Raw genomic sequence first — 25,329 nt, forward strand, 5'->3', positions numbered from 1 at the left:
GGGAGGCATACACACCTATGATGAAATATATATGATAATGTGATATGGGCCTTAGTAAGAGAAGAAAAATGAACGTTTATGTAGGTATTTAGTACATAAACAAACCATTTATTTGCAATCCGTAGGTATGGTTAGATTAGTTAGCCAAGAATACAGTATGAATATGTGACTATCATAGTCAAAAAGCCATAATAATCCTAATGAAATAATTATAATAGATATTGTTTGTTTTCGTTACTTTTATATGTATCAAGTTTATATTATTTTTAAGATGAGAACATATTATAAGTAAGTGCATATTTTATTGATAATCGAATCGACAAGGTAACATCCCTAGCAAAACAAGAACCTACTGACCACCTACCAAAAAGAGAAATAACTAGCATATATCCATCCCTTTTGAATACATTATCTAATTCATAAAGAAGTCAAGGATGAGTATACGCATTTCACAAGCTTTGTTATTAGGGAGACTTGAGAATGTAGAAGTTTATCTAAGTAAATAAATCTGTCGCAGTAGAACAGTCGAAAAATGACGTGTCAAACCCTTATGTACCTGCCACCTATTTATGGTTTTATATGGGCGCTTCTGATACTTAAAGCTTTCGCTCCTTTATACCTCTAATCTCCATACTACGAGCGGTGATAAGTGAAGTGTCACAGTCAAACTCAAGTGGCATCCCAACCAGAAGATTTTTTTGGTTATGTGGCAGCTCTGAATCAACTTAATCAACTCATCATCCTCAACTATGTAACGTTATTTAATTTTTTACTGAAAATATGGAAATAGTACATTACAATACAAGTGCGTAAAAAAGGAAGTTCGAAACGAGTGGCGATAAATTAAAACACGACCGAAGGGAGTGTTTTAATCGACACAAGTTACGAATTTCCTTTTTGCACGTGTATCGTACGACGTTTTTCAGTACAGATGAGCCTCCGAAGTTTCGACCTGGCATATAATGAACCACTTCTCGAACTAGTGCGTAAAAAAAACGACCATCTGTACTGAAAAAAATATTTAAAAATATATTTTTGTGATCTACAGGCGTATATCGTCACTAGTTTTAAAAAAACTTGTATCTTCGTCTGTCATTGAAAAGAAAATTGTAGTAAGTATGTATGGCATGCATATAGACTTACTGCGTTTTAACTTTGAGGAACAGCGTGAGATACGAGATTTTTTAAATGTAGTGACGATATCTCGAAATGGTTTTCGATTTAGGGACATTGAAAATTTTGAAACGTTGTCAATTGGAAAAATGTTTGTATCCACATAAAAACCACATTTCATATCATACGAGTAAACATAATGTATTTATAAATTTACACGCCATTAAAAACTTAAGTAAATGTGAATTCGACCATATAACGCAACGGCATAATATGCCCGTATTTACTTATAAGTTATATAAGTTTAGCCTTTTATCCAACAGTACGCTCCATAGCGTATCGTATTTATCTCTATCGTTCTTCCGTATTGGTGCAACATAGACAGTGGCGTATGTTTTGCCACGAAGCCTACGATATACCATACGTTAGCGTCAACGATTGCGCTCTTAGCACAGACTATATAATAATACACTTTTAGCTAAAGGGCCCTCAATATGTTTTTACGTTTGTTTCAGACATGCGGCGTAGGTAGAGATGGTGAAGTGAGCGCGGCGAGATGGTGCCGTGTGTGGTAGCTGCGCTGCTCCTGGCTACGTCCGCGCGCGCCCTAGACATATGTGAGTACATCTATACTCAAACTATATGTATATTTCTTGGGTTTCATACCTAAAAGATCCTTATGCAAGGGTGACTTTTCCAATGTCCTATTCGCTAGGTGCACGGCTGGTGCGGCATTTTGTGGGCTTTTCAATGAAGTCAAGTCAGTTCCTACGGCTGCCGCTAGCAATATTGTTTGATATTACATTATACTCGTATATGTTTGTGACAATCAGCGCCACTCTGCAAATAACCAAACAAAGCTTAGACGACGCATTGTAAATTTTGACGGCAGGGACATTAATTTATCGTAGCAATCATAGAACTCATCAGTTTTGTTTCATAAACTGGTTGTTCATGGCATTTCCTTTAATCCTTACATGTCATAGTTACGGCGCCACTAATTCACTTTCATAGCAAAGAAATCCGTCTCAAAATTGGCTATTTTTAATTAATGAAACAAATATTTTCTAATTGCAAGTGAAACCGATTCAATGTCTCTTAATTTTGCATTTAGAGTAGTCTAACTAAACACACACTTATTAGTTGGTGTGATTTTTTTATGAGTATATACTTAAGCGAACCCACATTACACCGTTCCTCAACGAGACCAAAAGTCTAAAGATGGCAGCACGTAGAACCTTGCATATGGCCAGTATGGTTAAAGAATTAGTAAATAGTCAAAAACCCTAATATCTATATAATAAGATTCGTTGGATGAAGGACGTTCGTAGTCGGAACACACGGTACAAAATGAGTACAAACACAAAACAGCTGGTTATCGAGGATGTTTCAAATATTCGGCGTCTAAGATCTGGAACGACCTGACTCCGCCATTACATGCGCAAACGTCCCTTATAAAGTTATAACCTTTAAACGCAAATTTAGCATACTTTTATTAAACTTTTTGTCGCGTCATATTTAATGCCGTTTAGAATAAGCTAGTGCAAAAGCTATTATTCTTTGTATATTGTCAAATTTATAGATTTTATTGTTTAAAATGTTTAACTATGCGTCACAAACCTTCACGCTGAAACACGGGCGGTCTGAACTCTGAACAATGAGTTTCTTGAAAACAATTTCATTTGTAACGGCCCAGCGTATTGCAACTGAATTTTTAATAGAACTTTATAAACCAACTGGTGTACACTTATTTGAAAATTTAATAAAGTTAGAACGTTGCCACACTATTTATCGACAATGGAACTTTAATATTAGTTTAATTTGTTCACGGAAGTGCCACGGCGTTTGACTTCGCGCACATAAATACGTCACTTAAATGCTATCGAAAATTGAAGTTAGTGGCCCGTCCCGCTTCGATGTCTGTGCATGGGCCGCTTTAATATTTAATTAGAAACTTCCCAGTTCCCGCTCTTGTGCTGGAAAGTTATATACGAACACCAAATACTTTAAGAGCTACGTTGCGCCGTCATATTTCAATGGAACTTGTAATGGAAACTTCTCGAATCATTACTAATGCCGGCCCGGACAGTTGGCGTGAACTGTGCGAGCTGCAATTCAATTGTTTTCAGGCAAGGATACTGGTCCGTTTGAAGAAACTTTAAGGCCTCTGTTTACTCTCTGAACTGTGTCTCTGTTGTGACTCACACACCAACATTGAAGCTTGCATTTCTCGCGGATTGTGTATTTTTGCAATTAAGATTATTGCGGCTAGTTAACTATTAGTTAGTTAAAGATTTCCGAGTTATGTTTAAGTTAGTAGATAGACTTTCCGCTTGTCGACGCTCGAATACTTCACTTGTCTTACCTTCATCTAATGAAATAATTAGTATAATTACAATGGAATAATAAATTACAAAATGAATGGAAGTCGGAAGGAGGTTTGCAGAGCTCACATTCAGTCAATCACGGTTCTTGGCTTGGCAGACATGAAATTAGTGTCACATTTAAAAGCTATTAAGCTTTTGACGGAGACATAAAAATGCGGCCGTTATAACCCATCCCATCACATTTTTTCCATATTGGAATGTGGAGCCTAGAGGCGCCGATGCCAATCGGCAATACTGTTAACCCGTTGTCCGTCGTGTAAAACACAGTTTTGGCGTGTTACTCACCTATTCGCTTAGTATTCAGAGCCGGCGTCCGCGCACGCGTGTTCCTACCCAGTTCACGTGCCCGACCGGTTGTGACAATAGCGAAACGCGACACGGGCGGCTTTTAATTTAAACGCTCCGAAACGGAAGCAAGTGGCCTGCCTAAAGTACAAACTAAAACACTTCAATGACCACTTGTGGACTTTAGGCAGTTGGTTTAAGGTCATTGGTGCTGTTGAATTTGTTTTATGGGTACCTACAGGATTTTTTTTACGAATTTCTCGGTACTTTGTCATACCTACTTCAATTTGAAGGATTTGTGTGTCTGCTTATAGACTCTTTATCTATTAGAGAGATCTAAACTAATATAGATAATGTGCTAGGGCATGACACAAACATTGATAAATACATTTCTTACTAAAAACACGTGTCAGTAAACAAGTATAAAAATAATAGGGTTAGGGTTGATTAGACTACAAATCAAATCAGACTATTGAAGTATGAGTTAACATTCATTGCGATAGAGGTCTAATTAAAGATCTATGATGAATTTAATTGATTTGTTAGCTAATTTCCGCAGTGAACGTGTTAATACAAAGTGTCAAAGGCTGCACAACCTTTTATCTCTAGTATAATATGTATTATAGTACTTTTGACTCAACCCTTTTACGTTAAATACATTTAAGTAATACTAGCTTATGTTATCCGCTCGTCGAATTGACACTTCGTCCTTATTTCTAAATCACACAAGGCGCGGGCCAGGATAATGTCCCAATCTAAATCTAAAAATAAGTAATCTCTACTATTGTCTTCGGTTACCGCGATAGTTACTCATGAAATAAAACTATGGAAACGGATTAAATCGCGTATAATGAAGGGCAACGGGTGTCATCTGTTGACCACGAACGCTGTAAAGTGTTCGAAACGTCGGGATGAATTGTATTAATTATACGCGATTTAATCCGTTTCCATAGTTTTATTTCATAAATAATCTCTGTGTAAGCTTACATTACAGAGCGGCCAAGTTTCCGATTGATTGGGCAAAGAGAGTAGGTAATCCGTTTATGATTGCTTCCTTTGTTCCCTAATCGTTAGTTGACAACGTGCCGCCATTACTGCTCATTACGACTGCTTACATCTGTTTGCTTGTCGGTATATGCACCGGTTAAGTGATACTGATAAACTTGTTAGAAAAACAAACATTTGTTTATGACTACATTTGCCAACATTGCTTCACTTTAGACATTAGACTTGGACATTTATCGCATCAAAGATTTTAACATTTCGTAACATGGAAAGTTTTATTATTTTTATGAACACAATATTTACCTTCCTATTTTTTGTTGTTTTATATCTTGTTCTTATTTTTTAGTTAAATACGTTACTTCCTTTGCAAACGTTTCAGAAAAAAAAACGAGTAGAATAATAGTTAGACATACATGTGTCATAAATCATAATTGTCAGAATGCTCTTTTTAGTCTATTGATTTAGTCTGCTTGTTATATTGTACCCTCATATAAACCATGTTTGTTACTTCATACCACACCATGGAGCCGATATTGGATTACGAAAGTTTAGTTTGTACGGAAGGTTGTTTAAGATCAAAAGCATAAATTGAAACTAGAAATAACATTGAAACTGTAAATCTATTACTTCGAACTAAGCAAATATTGGACCGACTGAATAGTTGCTGACATACAGTATGCTCAATCGAGTTACTTCGAGCGTCTTTGATTCCCGAATTTCCAGGCAATATGCAACCTCCGAAAGTACCGAAACATATCCAACTATACCATAATAACTACGTTAGTCCAATCGATAGTCGACATTCGTCTACAAAATTAAACATAATTGCTCAAATTACAATTATACGCCACCGGCCATTATCTACCCTCGTGTCATAAAAAACCTTATAATAAACTCTATTGCCACAGGTTTAAAAGTCACGCATTTACGAAGCATTATACTTTTCGTGAGCTCTATGACCTGCTTTATCGATTTTTCAACATTAAACATGTAATTACCTACCACCCTATATTAATAGTCACATCTGTACATCGAATAGTTTGAAAAGTAATTAAGGTTAAGCCACGTAGGTATGGCCGTTATCGCCACCGAAATAATATGGCCGTACACATTTGTCGTGAAAGCCACTGAGCCTGAAAAATGGAAAAGGGAAAAACAATATGCTAACGACTCCTTGTACAATGAAAGTAATTAAAATAATAGTTCCAACGGTATCACGCGAAGTGTTTTAGTTCGAGAAAAAAATTAGTCGGTAGGCGTGTGTAATGAGAACGACCGGCACCAGTATCTAGGTAACGTCGCCGTCCGCTCCGGCGATACCCTGAAATTTATACGTGGCAAAGCCAATATTGTAAGCGGTTTAAGTTGACACTCAATCGTTTTATGTAAAAAAGAATATGTATGCCTTTCGTGGATGGATATGAATGAGTAGCGAGTCGCCACCGCTGTTTATTATTCATTAGACGACTACATGTCACGCAAGAGTATAAGCACGCACAAGCTCTGAGCTTCTGAAACTTTCCCCACTCGACATTTATTTTTCGCTCAAACAAATTACTTAAATGTTGCTATGCTCTAGTACGGTTTCCCTAATAAAGAATTAGGCGGTAAATTTGGTCGTAAAATAATTATATTTCAATCGCTGAGACGTCAGAAGCATGCGCACTTGCGAACCGCTGTTAGCGGAACGGTCGCGTAAACGGGGATCGTTTATTCGTCTTTATTAATATTCAAAACTGGCTTTATGACGTTTGCAATTTGTTTTCGAGCGCTGAGCAACAAGAGACTCCGCTTGAATTAACGAGACACGCAACAAGCGAATTCTATTTGCATTTGACCTATAGACGATTGTCTTTTGTTCGTTTGAGGAGTACAAGGCAAAAGGGCCACAATGGAATCTTCCTCGGCTAGAAAAATGAAGACATTTTGTCATTTTGTAATGCGACGGCGACCGGAAAATGCTTCCAGCGTAGACAGTCTGAGAAGCCATTGTACGATTGTACGCTTGATTGATTACTTTATTAGCTTCCAGAGCCAGGCGAGGCTCAACAAAACGAATAGGTAAGCACATAACTCGTTATATGGAGACTCTTCTATCCATCGACTACGTATGCACTAGTTTGGTCGATTCCGGCGTGCTCCGTAATGTTTATTGTGGCGCGCACGTCGTTAGCGGCGCATTCAACTGTAACCCACAACGAGCCTTTGAGCTATTTTATAAATATGTAATTCGCATACCCATTATACCACTACGCGATTCTTAAGTTAAAACTACATAAAGAAACCCTCATTAAGAATGTAGTACCTATATCGCACGAACGCAAGAAAGGTGTTAGGGGAGAGGGTACGCGTTCTCTCTCGTTGTTCGGGAGCTCCGTTGTGTTGTGATAGCGGGAGTGATAATTGTATGATATTTCACGCCGTATGCTCCCATTTGTATTTGTAATAGCTTCGTGCGGTTGTGCAACAGTTTTAAATTAAATTTTCGTCTATAGGCGTGCATCGCGCCGTACTTGAATGGAATGATGGATCGCCATTGTACATTAAGGCCGGGTCAAATAACGAGCGTTCAGCGTGCTCGGCGCTCAAGTAATAAATTAACTTTTTATTACACTAAATTTAGCTTAGCATTCGTAGCGTTCGCAACAAAGTTTCGAGTTTTAACAGCCTTATACAACAATGGCCAGATGCTTTCAATAAATCCGTCGCGCTTAGAGCCCTTTGCGTTAAAGTTGAATAGTCTTATAAATAAAGATTCATATTATTTTGTTCTTGTATTAAAATGATGTAGCATACTCATTTTGGTTTATTTAATCCTTAAAGCCACACCGACCGCGCAATTCCACCTGCGACCTTATAACAAGCTTTGTGGGGTCTAAAGCAAGGCTCGTCGAAATAAGTAAACTATGCGGAAGCACCCCACGGGCACCGAGGTGCCTCTCTCCCCATGTATCTCGCATCGCCCCTTTCGATTTGTTTACCGTGACACGCAAAAAACGATTTTATTCATATTCCACTGATAGATGATTCTTTATTGTTCCATCCTCTATTTTTAAATATCGGTGCCCTTAAAACTATGTCATTGTAAGTTTCAATATATTTTTTCAATATTGAATCTTATTACGACGCAGCAAATAGTTTTATTTGTAGATATTTTTAAAGTTTGATATATCAAAAGTTGAAAGTAATAGGTAAGTACCTTGTCCTAATTCGCGGGAGCGATATTTACTCTAGATCTCATAAAGAAACCGATACATCCTTTAGGGTCTATCTACCCTTATCTTGTTGCGGCGGTGTTATATTGCATGGATCATAATAAACGCGGGGTATTCCTCAAATGGGGCTGGGAACGACTATTTGTGTCCCTGGAGTACGTATGCTAAAAAATTGAAAGAGAATAAGGGATGGCTACTTACATCGATTGTTTTACGCCGTGTACAGTAATATTGCCCAGTATAAAGGCCCGTAATTTATAAATTTTATAATTTTTATGTGAGATTGACTCGTTGCCTATTTTTTTTAACTCTTTATATTGACAAAGTTGGCTAGCCACCTTTAACTTAAACTTAGTTAATTTTATATTAGCCTCGTTACTTTCACTGAAGGTTTCAGTTATTCGTAATGTTACTGCTGCTTATCTATCTGAATGCTTTAAAAGCCTTACCACGAATCACTGACAGTGTCTACATACATACATGGATACCAAAGAGGATCGAGTATTAAAGAGAGTTACTGTCAAAGTAAAATGTGTAATCACAGTGCATAGACTGCCATCTCTTGACACAGGCTTAAAACTTTTGAACCTCAGTTTTGACAATTTGGACCATATTCTTAGCTTGATATGTGTTAAAATGTCAAATATTAATATTAGCGCCATCTATCTGAGCGTACCCCAAAGGTGTAATGCCATCTAGGCCACCGTACCTTTTTCTGTATGGTACTGAGGTACGTTTTTTACTTAGACTTTATCTGTCTATACGAAGTTATATATGTCTTTGATGGATACACATCTCGAACAAATTTTAGGGACGTGGTATTCGTGGTAAGGGTACGTATAGTTGTTCGCTACCGCTCATGTCTTGACGTCGACATTCCTATCTGAGACAGTCAGAAGTTATCAAGCCGTGGCAGCTAATTAAATGACACGACATACCGTATGTGTATACATAACACATACGACTAGCGTTTGTTTGTCAGCGTACCTACCGCGCGGGAACCTTTCCTTAATTGACTAATAAGCCCTCGCGGGACGCCGGGTCCTGTTGAGAAATTTGCGTGTCAACTTGTAACATTTGCTTTGCATTACAATAACATCTTGTGCTTATGCGAATTTTATGCCATTGCGCTGCGCTATATTACAGTACGCATTTATAATCTACGGATGCCCTTATAATCTCCGACGAATAAATAATTATTTACATTACAATGTCATGTTCATGTAGGTACCTACCACAGAATTAGATTTAGATAGAAGAAACTAGTTCATTTAGGTACCTACATTAGAATTCATATTACAGTCATATTACTTTGACAATAACATGTGTACTTCTAAGAGACAATAACTTTTCTAGATAACGGCGGTATGATACATTTTAAGAATAGGTAAGGGAGATTTCGTGCTAACATTCATGATAACTTCGGCCTAAAGTATTAATACCTATTTAGTACTTAGTACATAATTTGCTTAAAGACATTTTTCAGGAACTTGGAGTAGTTTACAACTTTTGAACTTCAGTATACCTACATGTTCTAACATTAAGTAGCTGCGCAACGGTCCCGTAAAGTAAAAATAATGCTCCTATGACAGATTATAGCTTTACTAGCTTTTGCCCGCAGCTTCGCTCGCGTTAAATTCGAAAATTGCGGAAAGCTCCATACAAACTTCCAACCCCCACTTTAGGGAAGTGGAGGGTTAGAAAGAGACAAAAAGTAGCCTATGTCACTCTCCATCCCTTCAGCTATCTCTACTTAAAAAATCACGTCAATTCATCGCTCCGTTTTGTCGTGAAAGACGGACAAAAATCTCGACTGGGGGTCAAATGTAACTGATCCATTTTTTCTATTATTACACTATGATGTTGAGTTCTACAATTTCTACATGTATCCACTGAACACGCCTACCAAATATAACCGTGGGTACTCTATTTAATTATTAATCATTAATAATTTAATGCAAACATTATAAAATATGGAAAAAATGGACCAGTTACATTTGCCCCGCTGTATCTTATGGATGTTATGACTTATACATTTCACTTCTAATTTACCCTTATTCGTACATGAGGTTATCAATAACAGTTATTTATTTCTTTATTTTTATTATGAAATAAAGGTGTCTATATAATAGGTGTCTGGCATGGATGGCACGTAGCATGGATAAAATGAGTTGAATATATATTTTACAACAGTCTCAAATAATCGATACGACGGACGTCGCACATTCGTAATATAACCTGGACAAAGTCCTTACCAACGTCTAGATCCTAAGCGGCATCCTTTGTCTTTTGAAAGAGTGCTCCAGTACATCCGGCTTAACAAGCATAATATAAAGATTCAAAATTTTCGAGTAACGGCCGCTCTGAATTTTCCTAAATAACGAATGTGCTCAACCGCTTTGCCAAGAATTCCCCGCAGAAACCTTTATTAATAAATTTATACGCACTGAGTGCCCGGGTCACTCGTATCTAAAATTAATATTTGAATCCAATGGGCCTACAATCCAAAGGGTTGCCAAATAAGGGCAAGTAGGGTGAGGTACCAACGGCAAGGCTCCGACGGCGACTAAATACTAGTTCCGAGAAACTGGTTGTTATTTTGTACGATGGCGCTTGATAATTGTAGGTAATTATATCTTATTGTAATGTAAAAGATATGCTTTGAATGCTGTACTCTTAGTTTGCTTCGACGGTCGGCCGGACTTCTATAGGGTTATTTCTAGCACATGAAAAAAGCAACGCATTGTTTGTTTAACGTTTTAGGATTATCTCTTATTAACTGGTATACATTATACAGGGATAATTGTACCCGATGCTTCTTGATATTTCTTGGTGAGTTTTTTCTACATAAATATGTCACTTCAAATTATCCGTCTCGTTCAATAACCAGCTCCGTCCCACGGTTTTTGCTTATCAAAACATTGCACTCAGTTGAGATGCAGGATGCAATTCATGGAAATTTGTTGGAACTTTATACCGCAACAATCGTAAATGAAGAAACCGCTTAGTCAAAAAGATATCATGAATTAAATATTATCATATTTAACATTTTCATTTGTGTATAAACTATGACAGTGCAAACTTTTCTACTTTATTCTAATCCGTTTTATTTGCCAGCGCATGTGTCCACGATTGATAGATGTGACGATAAACGTTTTCCTATATGGCTTCCAGCCCTGAGGACCGTTGGTATAAATTGCTATCTAATTAATACGATTTTATCGATGACCTACTTTCTAGCAGCACTGATAGATAGGACACATAAATAATGCTTTTAAGTCTGTCATTATGGAGTTCCAAAGCAGATAAAACTTTTTTGCCGAGCACGACAGCGGTGACTGTGCGCTCTACCCTACTTAATTAAATGAGCAAACATCGGGCTAGCTATGTAAATAAGTTCTGTCCCACGCATTTTAAGAAAGGATTGGAACTCCCGTCTGCGAGCGAATGTATTTTCCAACGTATTTTCTCACGAATGTGTTTCTCTTGGCTCAGCGAATTTTTGGCGGTGGCGGAACGGGCGAATGTCTATGAAGTCAGTGTTAATTGTTTACAGTTATATATTACTTAAATAAATGTAAGATTTCTATTGATCTTGTAAGCCATAGAACATTGTCCGAAGCCCAAATAGCATACATTTAAATATCACCTACTTAAGACACCAAATGTAAATAGGTACTATGAAGTAATTTGATTACCAGCGTACTGAATGTAACGATCCTCACCTGATATCGGCTGATGAAACTTCCGTACCTATTATCATGTTTACGCATCCGCAAACAAACGTTAGAAAATTTCAATTTTCACCGCTTCAGTGATCGCACCCTTGAAAAATCAATAGATATTTATCTGCTAACCCAAACAGTAACAGTGAACATTAATATCAATCCTCACCGGGCGGCGGGCTGCACTCGAAATTTGAAAATACGGTCGCGTTGTCTCTTTCATTTAACTTTTCCGTCGCCCGGGGAGAGAGAGGAACGGCGGCGCGGAGGACACGGCGCGAGCCCCGACACCCACACAGCTGAATATTCACTCGTGTGCGTGTTTTTGACGCCCTAATCATAATTAATAATTAGCGTGCTCATTCGAGAACGCTAAATATGGACCCGTTTCCTTTCCGCTCGGAGATGTTAACCTTTTGCCCACATCTTTCCGATTTCATTCGGTAGGCGTAGAAAATTTCGGTAAGCTACTTATAACTGGTTGCCCTATTGATCCGTCAATAACTACGCCAAATTTTACACCATATATTCGTGGCCCAAATACTACTAGATTTTTATTAATATTAGTGGCATATTACCACTACAGAAGGTATGATTATTCTTTCTTTTGTTTTAGAACAATTAAATACGAGGTAGGAATGGCCCAAAATTTCTAAACTTGCCGTCATCGCGTCATCCTATTAAATGTCAGTAAATGTAATAAGTATACTTTCATATAGTTTTCAGCGTTGGCGCATGCTATAGTATAAGAGTAACAAAAAAAAACGGCTCATATTACATGTCTACACTGTCTAAAGCACACATTGCGTCAGGATTTTCCCACACCGTATTTCACGCTGTTGTGTCTACACTCTACATCATTATGCTATTAGCCCTTTTCCTCTTTAACACTAAAACTTAATAAACACTAATGAACTGTCACATTATGCTCTCCTAGGTAACTTCGCGTAATTCTCTTGGGCACCTATAAATTGTGCTATGTGTCATGTCGCTCCAGGTCTTGCCATACATTTACTATTTAAACCTCATTTCTAATACCGACTTTCACCTAAAAATAACATGATATTATTCAGAAATGTTTCCCTTACAAGATTATGTTTTTAGGCAATCTTGTGGAAATTAAATATTCACCCTGATGTAAATACGGTAAAAGAAGCATTTTTATGTTCACATTTGTTTGGATTCTTTATCACGTATTTTATTTATTGATATTTTAATTTTACAGATTGATGTTTGTTACGATTATTGTAAGACGTAAATGTAATAAAACCAAAAGTGAATAAGCCTTTTTACATTTACCATTAAGTGTGCATACATTTTTATGGATACAAGTGAAATGAAATAGTATTGTTATATTATCTGACTTTATTTTGAAAAACATGTCATTAACAACCGTCCAGAACAGATATGCACAGAAAGAATCCTAAACCATCCCCGACAAAATATAACTTTTTAGATTGACAGCAGAGTAGCCTTTCACGCTCTGAATACGCTAAAAAGGGCGCCCGTCTACCGACCAAACGGAGGAGGTTGAAAACGTACGGTACGACAATGCTAATTAAAATTGCGGCACGCGATTGACGTCCAGCAATGTTATTCCTATGGCTGTATACGCGAGTAAGATTAGATTATAAGATTACGCACGGTCGTAACTACAACCGGTGCCGCACATAATGGTTATCTCAAACGTTCGGCTTGCTTGCATTCGGGAAGGATTCCCAACGCTGACGCGCAAGGGAGAAAAGAGTACAGTAACGGGTAAAAGCCAGACGGGATGGTAACACTGAATTATAAAGATGCCACTCACAGCGAATAGTCCTATACGGAACAAAGCTCTATCCTGCCAATACATGGGCCTGACGCCTCATTCGATAACACTGCCTATTGCCGATGGCAGTTTACTGTCCTTATTCAGTGTACAATTTTCGGTGCTTTCAATAACACCTATTTACTACATTACTACTACCTATGTAGTACCTACATGGTCACATGGTCGACCTTGTTACTTCACATCAGGTAAAAACGATCAAATTGAAAATTTTCTCAACATTACACGTTGTTAATGAATTATTTGTTTTGAAACTAAATAATATTTGAGGATTTCGCCTTCCAAAGGATGAAGTACCAAATGAAATGTAAATGTATAAGGGCAATATCTTACTTACTGGCATACCTAACTTCGCATATCGATAATCTCTTAACGAAAAGTTTTCATTAGGCATGGTATTTACGATTATGTTTATTGGTATGCGTACTTTGCCTCTAGAATTCATAGAGCTACCTAGTGTCGAGCATCATTATTGTCATCCAAAACACTGAATCATGCTTGTTGAATATTTGAAGTTTCATACCTAATTTCGCAGAAATTCAAGTTGAATATTCAGATGGCTGGCGGCTTTACCCGGGCCGCTTCGTGGCGTTCGAATCAAAGCATAGTTGCCTTTGCCACTGGTATTACTTGGAAGCTTGTTGTCTACCTATTCGGTTACATTGCGAAAATGGCGAAAAGCGACTCGCGTTCTATATACTGCATACCTACTCGTCTATTGGCTCAGCACATATTTTGATGCAGTAGACCGTTGCCGCGTAGCAATTTCAATACATCTGAGTATAAACAGCAATAAAAAGAGGCGAAAGATATATCACTAAACAAAATACGTTCTATTATAAAGTAACCACGGGCAGTCCGTACCTGAAAATACGTCCGGGGAAAGAATAAATAATGTATATGTCGGCGGCAGATCGAAGAATCCGGCAGAACACGAGATTCCTAGGAATATCGTGAAACGCCTGGCGGCACCGAAAATAGTGTCATTATGGAAAATAGAAGTGCAAAAGAAGCTTTTGAGCATCAGCTACATTCATTTTATGTGAGTCACAAGGATTCTGTGCACAATGTCAAAAAACAGTAAGTCTCGTTACATTTAATTTATAAAATACAAATTATTTAATTAAATATAGTACTGATTAGGATTATTGCATTTTTACTTCAATTTTGGACACCCTACTTAAGTAGTGAATGATATGTCGGCGTATCATGATATGCCTACGAATCACATGATCTGCTTAAATGCCACTTGCGGGCTTTACTTGGTGAAATGATATGTCTAGGAATGCCGCCATTTCATGATATGTCTAGGAATTTCACGATCTGCTTAAACGTCACTGGGCAAATCGTTAAACGGTGAGTTTTGAACGATATGGCGAATGTTACTAAGCCAAATCATGATTTGGCGGCGTTTCACGATATGCCTAGGAATCTCGTGTTCTGCCGGATTCTTCGATCTGCCGCCGACATATACATATTTCATGCGAGTGGTAGGTGGTACTGTAGGAATATACTAATTGAATCCCGATGCTCATGCTTATTATATCCCACCTTTGTTAACGTTCAATTCTGATTAACCTATTGTCTTAACAATACAGTGTGATCGCCACTTCGTTTTGGGCAGCTCGGGAAAGTCTGGAAGTTTCTCGTTGACTTCTTCTGCTTTGGCTGTACATATGTCCAATATGTCCCATAGCATGTAATACTTAGAAAAAATCGTCTCATAAATATGAGACGATTTTTTGGATACATATTTTTGCACTTGACTGTACTGTAAATACTTATTATATCACTACTTATCACACGCGTCAATTTGCAATAATTTGTTAGAATGTACGTAATAATTACTTATAGCATAGTCATGCAAGCACGTAAAGCATGTCGATTAATTTGACAGTGCCGGCGTTATACATACGTGGGGGTCAGCGACATGGTCCGCTCCCGTGCGTCCCATCGCGTTAATGATTTACGTCCTACCTACATGAGCTGCGCTGAAATGTCATCAAAGTTCCTGTGCCCCGGGTAAATTGTTAATGGAATAGGGGGGTCTCGGACAATTCTGTGATCCCTTGGTTTTAAATTCATATTTCTTTATTCGACTTTTAAATATAACTTCTTTTTGTGAAATTAAGAAGACTTGTCCAAGGGAATCTCGAGTATGAATTTGTACATAGAATACAGGGAATAGACGATTACTGAGTATTTGTTATTAGTGTAGCAAAACAAATCATATTACAATATACTCGTTTTAGCACTGACTTTGCCTCCATAACTTTTAACATAATAAAAATGAGGATAGCGGCAGTCGTGCACCTATAGAATAAAAAAGTTGAAATGGCATGTAAAAATAACTATTTAAATTCTTTATAATAAAAAACATGGGGAATGGATCTTCCTACACTTTCTACTGCGTGTTGTATCGTATGACGCACTTATCTGAACTCACCCTATATGTGCCTCGCTCTCGTCACCTCCGCCCCCCTAATTAGATACTAGTTGTCCTTCCTCGACAGCATAAGGACTTTACTGACCTGCTGTGTGTATATCGCTAAGGCATTCTGTCGGGATCGGGAAATGTATAACAGTGTAACCTCCAGGAACTGATAGCTATTCTCAAGATGTTCCGAAGGTAATCGTAGTCAACCGTGCAGCTTTTTTGTTATGATTGTGTTGTGAACTGGTAGTGTTCAGGTGTTTTATACTGGTTAGGTTGTAGCCATACTAATTGATGGTAATGGACAGTCGACGTTCATCTGTCTACTTTAACGTATGCGGAATGAAATCTGGACAAAATTCAATGTCTTATAAAATTAATATAACATAGTTTGTTTTTGATATCTTTCATGATTTTTAATTATGTATTGAAGAACGATAAATAAAAGAGTTTTCTCCAATGTGAGGCTTCTAACAGAACTTGTGATACTTTGTCCATCGGTGTTGACCAAACCAATGTTAGTAGGATCATTAGTGTTCTCAAAATAATAGTTTTCTTATCGTGAAATTCCATTTAATCGACATATTATTAGTCATTCATAACCCCAGAAATACAAAAACAGCTGCTTTTTTACATTTTTTGACTTAACGGCGTAGCAGCATTTTCAAAGTTTTTTATTTTATTTTGAAGACTATAGGCTAAACTTTTTTTGAATGTGTATCGATACCCATATCTTCAAGATATTTTTGATCACTTTCGCTGCCTCATTCGAATGCTGTCTCGAGCTCTCTGTAAGATTTTGTGCTTTAAGGGGCCGACATTTCTTACAAACAGGGTTGCCAACCGTAAAGCAAAATTTCCTCGTACGTATGCAGCTAAAATTCTCGTATTTAGAATTTCAAATCTCTATACTATCGGGACCACTCCGTAAAGTACCTAAGAAATGATCGCACCGCACCGCGTCTGTGGATTTTTTTCACGTAAGTGATAGCGATAAAAAAATAACACTCTCGCTCTCACTTTCGTGAAAACATTCCAAGGTGCGGTGCGGTGTGGTTGTTGAAGCGATAGCTGCCATAGACAATCATCGCGTAAATGGTGTAAAAAGATAAAAAATGCTAATAATATATATCCAAATGGCCATATTATCAAAATCTCACATCTCACAAATATGTACTTGTAGGAGGTTAATAGTATCCTCGTAACTCGTACGTAAGGGGATCCTTTTAATTTACCGAAGATTTTTTTGTCGAATTTCATTTCCCAAACGAATTTTGCCAACTACACGTTTGTCAACTCAATCTTTCCCATAATAACATTTGACAACGTTAACATCCGTCAAATGATAATTTCCCAAACTGTTGTAATGCAACTTTTATAACCCCAACTGTTAATTTCGCAAATGTTTCACTTTGACTAGAAAAGTTTGCTCAACTTTACTTTCGTCAAATTAATTACTGGACAAAATTATTTAGTCAAATAATTTGTTTAGTAAAAAAATTTTTCCTTAAAAACACACTATGCAAAACCACTTTTTGACAAGTGTTTTAACATGATTGTTTTCATTTACCGAATTTCATTTCCCAAACAGATTTTAACAACTACTTACACGTTTGCTTCCCTCAAACACTTTTGACGAAAATACCATAATTATGACGAGTCAAATAATCTTTAAAAACCTAAACATAGCCTAAAAACCTAAAAGTAGGTTTAGGTTAGGTTAGAACTGCGACCCCCACACAAAATGTTGCTAAAAAAGTAGGTTTAGGTTAGGTTGGAACTGCGACCCCCACACAAAATGTTGCTAAAAAAGTAGGTTTAGGTTAGGTTGGAACTGCGACCCCCACACAAAATGTTGCTAAGAAAGTAGGTTTAGGTTAGGTTGGAACTGCGACCCCCACACAAAATGTTGCTAAGAAAGTAGGTTTAGGTTAGGTTGGAACTGCGACCCCCACACAAAATGTTGCTAAAAAAGAAGGTTTAGGTTAGGTTAGAACTGCGACCCCCACACAAAACTGTTGCGAAGAAAGTAGGTTTAGGTTAGGTTAGAACTGCGACCCCCACACAAAACTGTTGCTAAGAAAGTAGGTTTAGGTTAGGTTAGAACTGCGACCCCCACGGAAAACTTTGCTAAGAATGTAGGTTTAGGTTAGGTTCGAACTGCGACCCCCACACAAAACTGTTGCTAAGAAAGTAGGTTTAGGTTAGGTTAGAACTGCGACCCCCACGCAAAACTTTGCTAAGAATGTAGGTTTAGGTTAGGTTCGAACTGCGACCCCCACACAAAACTGTTGCTAAATAAAGTAGGTTTAGGTTAGGGTAGAACTGCGACCCCCACACAAAATGTTGCTAAAAAGTAGGTTTAGGTTAGGTTAGAACTGCGACCCCCACACAAAACTGTAGCGAAGAAAGTAGGTTTAGGTTAGGTTAGAACTGCGACCCCCACACAAAACTGTTGCTAAGAAAGTAGGTTTAGGTTAGGTTAAAACTGCGACCCCCACACAAAATATTGCTAAGAAAGTAGGTTTAGATTAGGTTAGAACTGCGACCCCCACACAAAATGTTACTAAAAAAGTAGGTTTATTTCGAATACATTAAGATTTGGTAATATAAAAAAATGACAAAGTAAATGTGGTTTATTTATATTTTTGTCAACTACTCGGTTTGAGTAAACAAGGTTTGTTAAAATAAAAAATGCCCAAGAAATGTTTTACCAAATGTTAGATTTGGTTTTTTTTCTGTTGGGATAATATTGGTTGGCAATTAATCATTTTGATTAATTGAAGTTTGGTAAAATGAACATTGCCAAAGCAAGGAAATGTCTAAATATTTATTTGGATATCATTATTTTGGCAAATATGTATATGTCACACGATAAGTTGGGAAACGATGAGTTGCCTTTTAATTTTTTGGGATACATTGTTTGGGATGTGAAAATCTGGCAAATAACTTTCGGTAATACATTAGTAACCCGTACGTAAGACCACAAATCTCGTATTTGTACGAGGAACCTCGTATGGTTGGCAACCCTGTTTACAAACCTCTCCCAGAAAACTTACCAATGCTGTAAATGTTTTCTTGAACCACGCTTTGTTGCGGTAGTTTTTTTAAGAAAAAGGACGCAAAAATATTATAAATTGACTGTTAGCTTCTAACCCATCCTACAAAACATTCCACGGGCTTCGCATTCGGCCATAGAAAATTGGTATGTAGAAATTACAAACAGTTTCCCTAGGTTGTTCTTCTCGATTGACCATAATTTTTACAGGTTCCTCTCGTCTCGTGGCGTGGTCCTGAATTATTACTTATTAATGTACGTGTGCGACTGTGCGTACTTAATTATCTACCCTTGATAATAAGTTTATATGTAATTTATCTTGATGAATAAAGTAACAGTCATGTTGAAATCGTTGACGCCCTAAAAATATTAATATTTAATTCGACTTCATATTTTTTCCGGACTTCTCAGAAGAAGCTTGATATTACTAAAGTTTCTAATAACTAGGTACCTACCGCTCCAACAAGCCTTTGACTAACAAACTTTACAAAACTTGTACTAAGTATGTTTAATTTTGAGATCCGGCTTTTGAAATAGTATCCATAAAAATATGAGCTGATATTTTACTTTGCTCCATTTTTATAACATTTAATTGTAAATTGTAATGTTTCTCTATTTCAATTTCAGTTTTGTGTGGTACTTGTAAAATCAAGAGCTGTGGGTACTTTAATAAAAGCAATTATAATATTTTAAATACAGTAACGTCACATAAAATAATATTTAAAAAAAGACTAGAAATTAAAGATAGTTTATTCGATTTTGATTACAGAACCGCAAACATTCTCAATTTACAGCCATTGCCAACCGTTCGTCCCTCGTCCAGGGTAGCCATTCCACCGCGCTAAATGGTTACGACGTAACTTGATTACGCATTCTTACTATCATTAGATGGCGGAGCTTGATGGGATAGCATTTTATCTAACTAATAACCCTCCGCGCATGGTTACTGCAGGACTTACAAGGTAACCAGAACACACCAACACAGGGAGTGTTATCACAACTCTGAAGCCCGCCCGTAAACCCTTTCCCATTACCAGCCTTTAACCTTTATGAAATATTCTGATGCTGAGACTGACGGCGACTATTACTATATTTAAGCTTTATTGCAAAATGGCACGACACATTAATAATAAAGTAGTTCTGGTAGTAATTACACAGCGAACAACGCGGCAGCGCAGTCTACTTACAATATCGATCGAAGCTGTTCGACAAAAAATCCAACGATGCTTTTTACTTCGCTGTCGGGCTTTTAGCAACGCCTCAAATAAGCCATGAGGTCTGAGAGCTGAAGTTTTGCAGACAGGTAGCACTTTCGCGGAGCGCTTTAAGGAGTGTACCTTTAGCCTGGTTTGTCCCAGGGAATTGGTTCCGAGCATACATTTAAATTTCGCTCATAAATTGACCTAGAAAAACATCTTTTTACTGAAATTTAAGCTGATCATTCACCCGGCCCGAGAGACTACAAAATGGATCACTGAAGAGTGGTTTACCTCGCCAAGTTAATTTATTCGCGTTCTATCACTCAGCGTAGTCTGGGCATTGTTGGGGAAACTCCTTGTCTCGAATAGTGTATTAACAATTTAGGTGTTCGATGCTAGTCTAGCCAGAGAATACTAAGTGACTTTCTCGAATAACACCTCCTTGCTTACTCGTACCTGCGGTAGGAATGTGTTTAGGTCATTCATAGGAAGTAATATTGCTTTCCTGGGACTCATGGGGACGCGCGATTTGTGTTGTCGCATACGTTTTTGTCTCCTCAAAACTCTTTAAAGGTACATACGGTGCGTATCTACATTTGTGATAATTTAGTAATCACTAAAGAACGTGTAAGTGTGACAAAATTAAATATATTTTTTTATATTCTGGTTCATATGACGGTGGTTAAAGTAAAGTGGAAGCCAAATCGTTTTCGCAAGAGGCCAAGTACCATTTACCTCAATATTGCAAGATTAAATATTGTATAATCTTAGCTTATACTAGCATATTAGCTTTAGGTAATGTAGGAAAACCAGTATTAGTCACATTGAATACTTAAGAACTTTCATGCATAATATACAATATTTTCAAAAGCAGCTGTGCGAGATCTTAAGATTCATTCAATGCCGAAGACGCGAATTCGCGTCCTGTGTATGCGTAAACGTGATGCCGAGGACGCAAATTCGCGTCCTTCAAGTGTGAAATAACCTAATGCCGCAGACGCGAATTCGCGTCCTTCAAGTGTGATATATAACCTAATGCCGCAGACGCGAATTCGCGTCCGTTGAAATGTTAACGTGATGCCGTGGACGCGAATTCGCGTCGTCGCGTAAAAGGCGGCACTGCGTGATGATTAAAAATATGAGGCGCCGGCAATGAATGGGTTAAGCAATATCTTGTGCTAGTGTCTTAAAAATAAATGTAGGTGTGTGTCGTCTTCTCACGTTTCAGTTAACGAGAATTATTATCGCAGTGTTTGTTGTTGTCGGCAACGTTTACATGTGTGCATTAATAATTATAATATAAAGAATACTTTATGATGCTGTGTGATGAGGTTAATTTTGGATTCTAGCGATCCCATATCAAAGATGCTTCCGTCGTTTCGTTTCGGTACGTTTAATCTATTCTTAACTGGTTCTTAAAAAAGAGGTTCTCTATTTAACATGTTTTATATAAGGATTACTTATAGTACGTATACGTACTATACATATACATATTATATCAAAATTATCAAAAACATGGGTAAGGTCAGTGCGGCCAAGACCGGCATACTTTATTTGAAATAAAATTTGAGTGGATAAAACTAGACTATTAAAGTAGTCTGGAGTGATCCGCATGGTCCTATGGGCTAGCAAATTTTATATTCTACACAGCTTTTATAATACTTTGGTGAATAAAAGTAAACTTATGTGATAAAAATCACTTTTTAAAGGCTCGGCGGGTTGACCGTCCCCACGCGCTGAGTACGGAAAGACCGTCTAGTGTTCGTTGTCGCGTAATTTCATATGGAAATAAGTATCCAAATCATGTTCATTGTTATATTCTGTAATAACAGGGAGTAATGTGATAGATATTAAAACAAATAACGTTGATATTTTCAACATATCAGCGTTTTTCTATTTATAAGGCAAGACCGTAAGTGAGGTTAATAAGGGTTTCAGGTCCAGACAAAAGCAAAGCCGAAACTTGTAATTAAAATTAACCTTCAACAGCCGTTTAAACTCGACTTATTTCCCATAAAGCCTAAAAAAGGTGCCTTACTCTTATATCCGGTCTTTCCGACTAGGCACAATTTCGAAGTTACATATTTCAGGACATAAAACAATAAATTGAACGCGTTTTAAGAGCATTAATTGTACTAGACAGGAAGAACGATTATTAAATTAACACGTTACATACATAATGCACAAATATTCCAACTGCTTCTATATTATTTTAATTTTTTGCGTAACCTTGTTGAACTCCATGGTCGAGTTCGAAACACGAATCAAGTTTTTTGTTAACTAATAGTGTTCTTCCTAAGTGATATCTATTGAAGACCAATGGATTAAGGATGAAAAACTGGTATACCTTCGGAGGTGTAAGAAGTGATAGATATGTAAATACAAAAGCTATATTCAGTAGACGGTCTTTCTGGGTAGACGGTCTTCCCAACACTGACCTTACCGAAAATCTACTCTCTACTCGTGGGATGTAATTAATGATTAAGTTTTACTTGTCTTCTTTTTATGTTTCAATTATTTTACCAACTCTACGAATCTCTTATAGATTAGATTATAATATCAGATTATTTCTCGAGAAAGATGTCGCGTCCTTCTTACAACCATGGCAAGAAATCAAATTATTGTTCATTAAAATATTTAGATTTGTTCCCAAAGTTATACTAACGGAGTTTTCCGCTCGGTAAGGCCGTGATAATGAAGTTGTATGTTTGTTCGCAGCTCAATGCATCGCGCCCCTGGGCATGCAGAGCGGGCTCATCCCGGACAAGGACCTGACCGCCAGCTCCTCCTTCAACGACGGGAACGTGGGGCCACAGAATGGAAGGTAAGCACGCCTTTGTATCACCACTCTTGATTAGGTTCACTGCTCTAAGTGTTCTTTTATAGGTGGATTAATCTCTTTAAGCCATCAGGCACCATCAGGCATAACGCATAACTACAGTCAAGTGCAAAAATACGTATCGAAATAATCGTCTCATAAATATGGTACTACGCATACACCGGACTAAGATGCTATAGGACATATTTTTGAGTAAGATGTGTATACCCATATTTTTAAACTTGACTGTACAAATGGGAAAAAAAATATGACATCACATCTATACAAACCAATGGGCAGTTACCCAATCCCTGAAGTAAACGTTTGTTCAACGTACAGTTCTTTATTCAATTGGAAATAAATGCACAGGAAATATTCAGTATCACATGTCAATTTTGCCGCTAGAATTTCACTTTTACAGATGTTCTATTCCGACAAGTACCGAGATGTTGATTGAGCTAAGCAAGTTTTAGTAGCTGCGGAAAACTCTCGTCTTCATCGTCAACAGTCAGTGATTAACGATATAACGATATAAGAAAGTGATTTTGGGGTCGTGATCCCGAATGTCAAAAATGCATGGTCATAGTGAAGTGAACACTCCAATCCCATGGAACCGATATAAATATTGAGAAAAGGCATACCCCTGATGGCAGCCTTACTGGGATTCGTATATTTCGGGTTCGGAAGGTTAGTCTTATGGGTTTCAATAAACCAATAAGCGTTACGTTAAAAAATGTGTTACGCGTCAGGGTGGAAAGGCATTAGTAACTCGCAACTGGGTCTTTTGTACATCCACTTTGTTACTTAGATCTCACACTGAAAATAACGGACGTAGCAAACGTTACTGAATGGAATTATATGTGCAGCTAGAAATAGAAAGATAAAAGCTCAGTGAATCTATATTAGAACTGTCTATAGCCTTTTACTGTACAATACCAACAAAACGGACACAGTGCTCACCACTATTCACAAATATTTGTATGCTATGCCTGTATTTTTGATTACCTGGCTGGTTCCGATTCATCTGAGAGCTACCGTACTATTATTTATTTGCTGTTCAGTCACACGCGGTCTACGATATTTGATATAGTGCGGCGCAGCGCGCAGCTTCCTCGGTAACGTTATTGGTCCAGCCAGGCCCCATGGCCGAATGGCGTTTCTATGACGGGAAACGAAAACGAAACGCCGCGAAAGGTGGTCTGGCTCTGTTGCGCCAATACGCAAGAGCGATAGAGATAGATATCTACGAGCGTTTCGTTTCGTGAGCGTTTCTGCATTCGGCTACGCACGCTGGACGCGTACAAGCATTAGCGAAAATTCTAACCGCAGCAGTATACGCAGTAGATAGGCAATGCATAGCGATATGCGAATAAAAGGAATTGTCTATATTATATCACTTATCCGCTCTGGCGATGACATACATATAACTACATTCCTATCGTCACTTTTGTATTATACTTATAGTTGTTATGTCTGTGATTCAAACTTTCTGTGACACAACTCTCATAACAGAGTAACATTACCAGGAATAACATATGTACTAATAACATCGACATCACAACATTGATCAATCGTATCCATATGTAATTAGTTAATTACCTCGTCCTATAACAAGTTAAAAGACTCAAAGCGCTCGAGTCTTAACCGACACTAGTTTACTATGTTGACGATGGTCCAACGGATGCCTCGAAATGAAAGGTGAGCTCGCTGGGGCCACGCCCCGATCACAGGAGATTTACGACGATATTTGACGAAGCAGGGCTTCCTCTTCCATTCTACACTTAATTGAATACTGTGCCGAAAATCCCTACAGAATCTAGGCAGATTTTTAATTTGACTTTGAACACACCGATTACAAAATAGTACTCCTGTTTTCGTCAATTATTGGACAATGATTTTAACCCTTTACCGCATATGGTTCCAAATTTGGAACGTAATGTTATTTTCCTCGTAAATCAATTAAAACGTCATTTGTTTTGCTCAACTTGTAATAGGTAGAAAGTACGCATATTAACGGAGTCAGTCTGTGGTCCTAAATTTACGGCTGTAAACGATTTGACGTTAATCGTCCATTGAACAAATAAACAATGTTAACGGTCCCGGTCGCGATTCGCTTACGTTCAATATCCAAGATAAAACAACGTTTAGTTTCAAGTCCAATTGCCAATAGCACCTTATTGGCATTCAACAAACTGTTATCAGGCACTCCGGTACCGTTCAGTTTGAAGCGATAAAATAAATCTGCAGATATATTATTAGGAC

The 25,329-nt window shown here is 37.6% G+C and overlaps 1 protein-coding gene across 2 annotated transcripts in view; it reads left to right on the top strand.

The window, feature by feature from the left end:
- LOC125240759 (discoidin domain-containing receptor tyrosine kinase B-like) overlaps positions 1 to 25,329 on the top strand; it is a 106,871-nt gene that overhangs the window by 27,558 nt on the left and 53,984 nt on the right. For both annotated transcript variants that reach the window (XM_048148819.1, XM_048148820.1), the window contains exons 2-3: positions 1,629 to 1,730; positions 22,968 to 23,073. In XM_048148819.1, coding sequence (XP_048004776.1) covers positions 1,670 to 1,730; positions 22,968 to 23,073 — 167 coding nt within the window. In that variant the 5' untranslated portion in view covers positions 1,629 to 1,669. The remainder of the gene's footprint in view (positions 1 to 1,628; positions 1,731 to 22,967; positions 23,074 to 25,329) is intronic.

Source organism: Leguminivora glycinivorella, chromosome Z (assembly GCF_023078275.1).
Source record: "Leguminivora glycinivorella isolate SPB_JAAS2020 chromosome Z, LegGlyc_1.1, whole genome shotgun sequence".
Taxonomy (NCBI): Eukaryota; Metazoa; Arthropoda; class Insecta; order Lepidoptera; family Tortricidae; genus Leguminivora; species Leguminivora glycinivorella.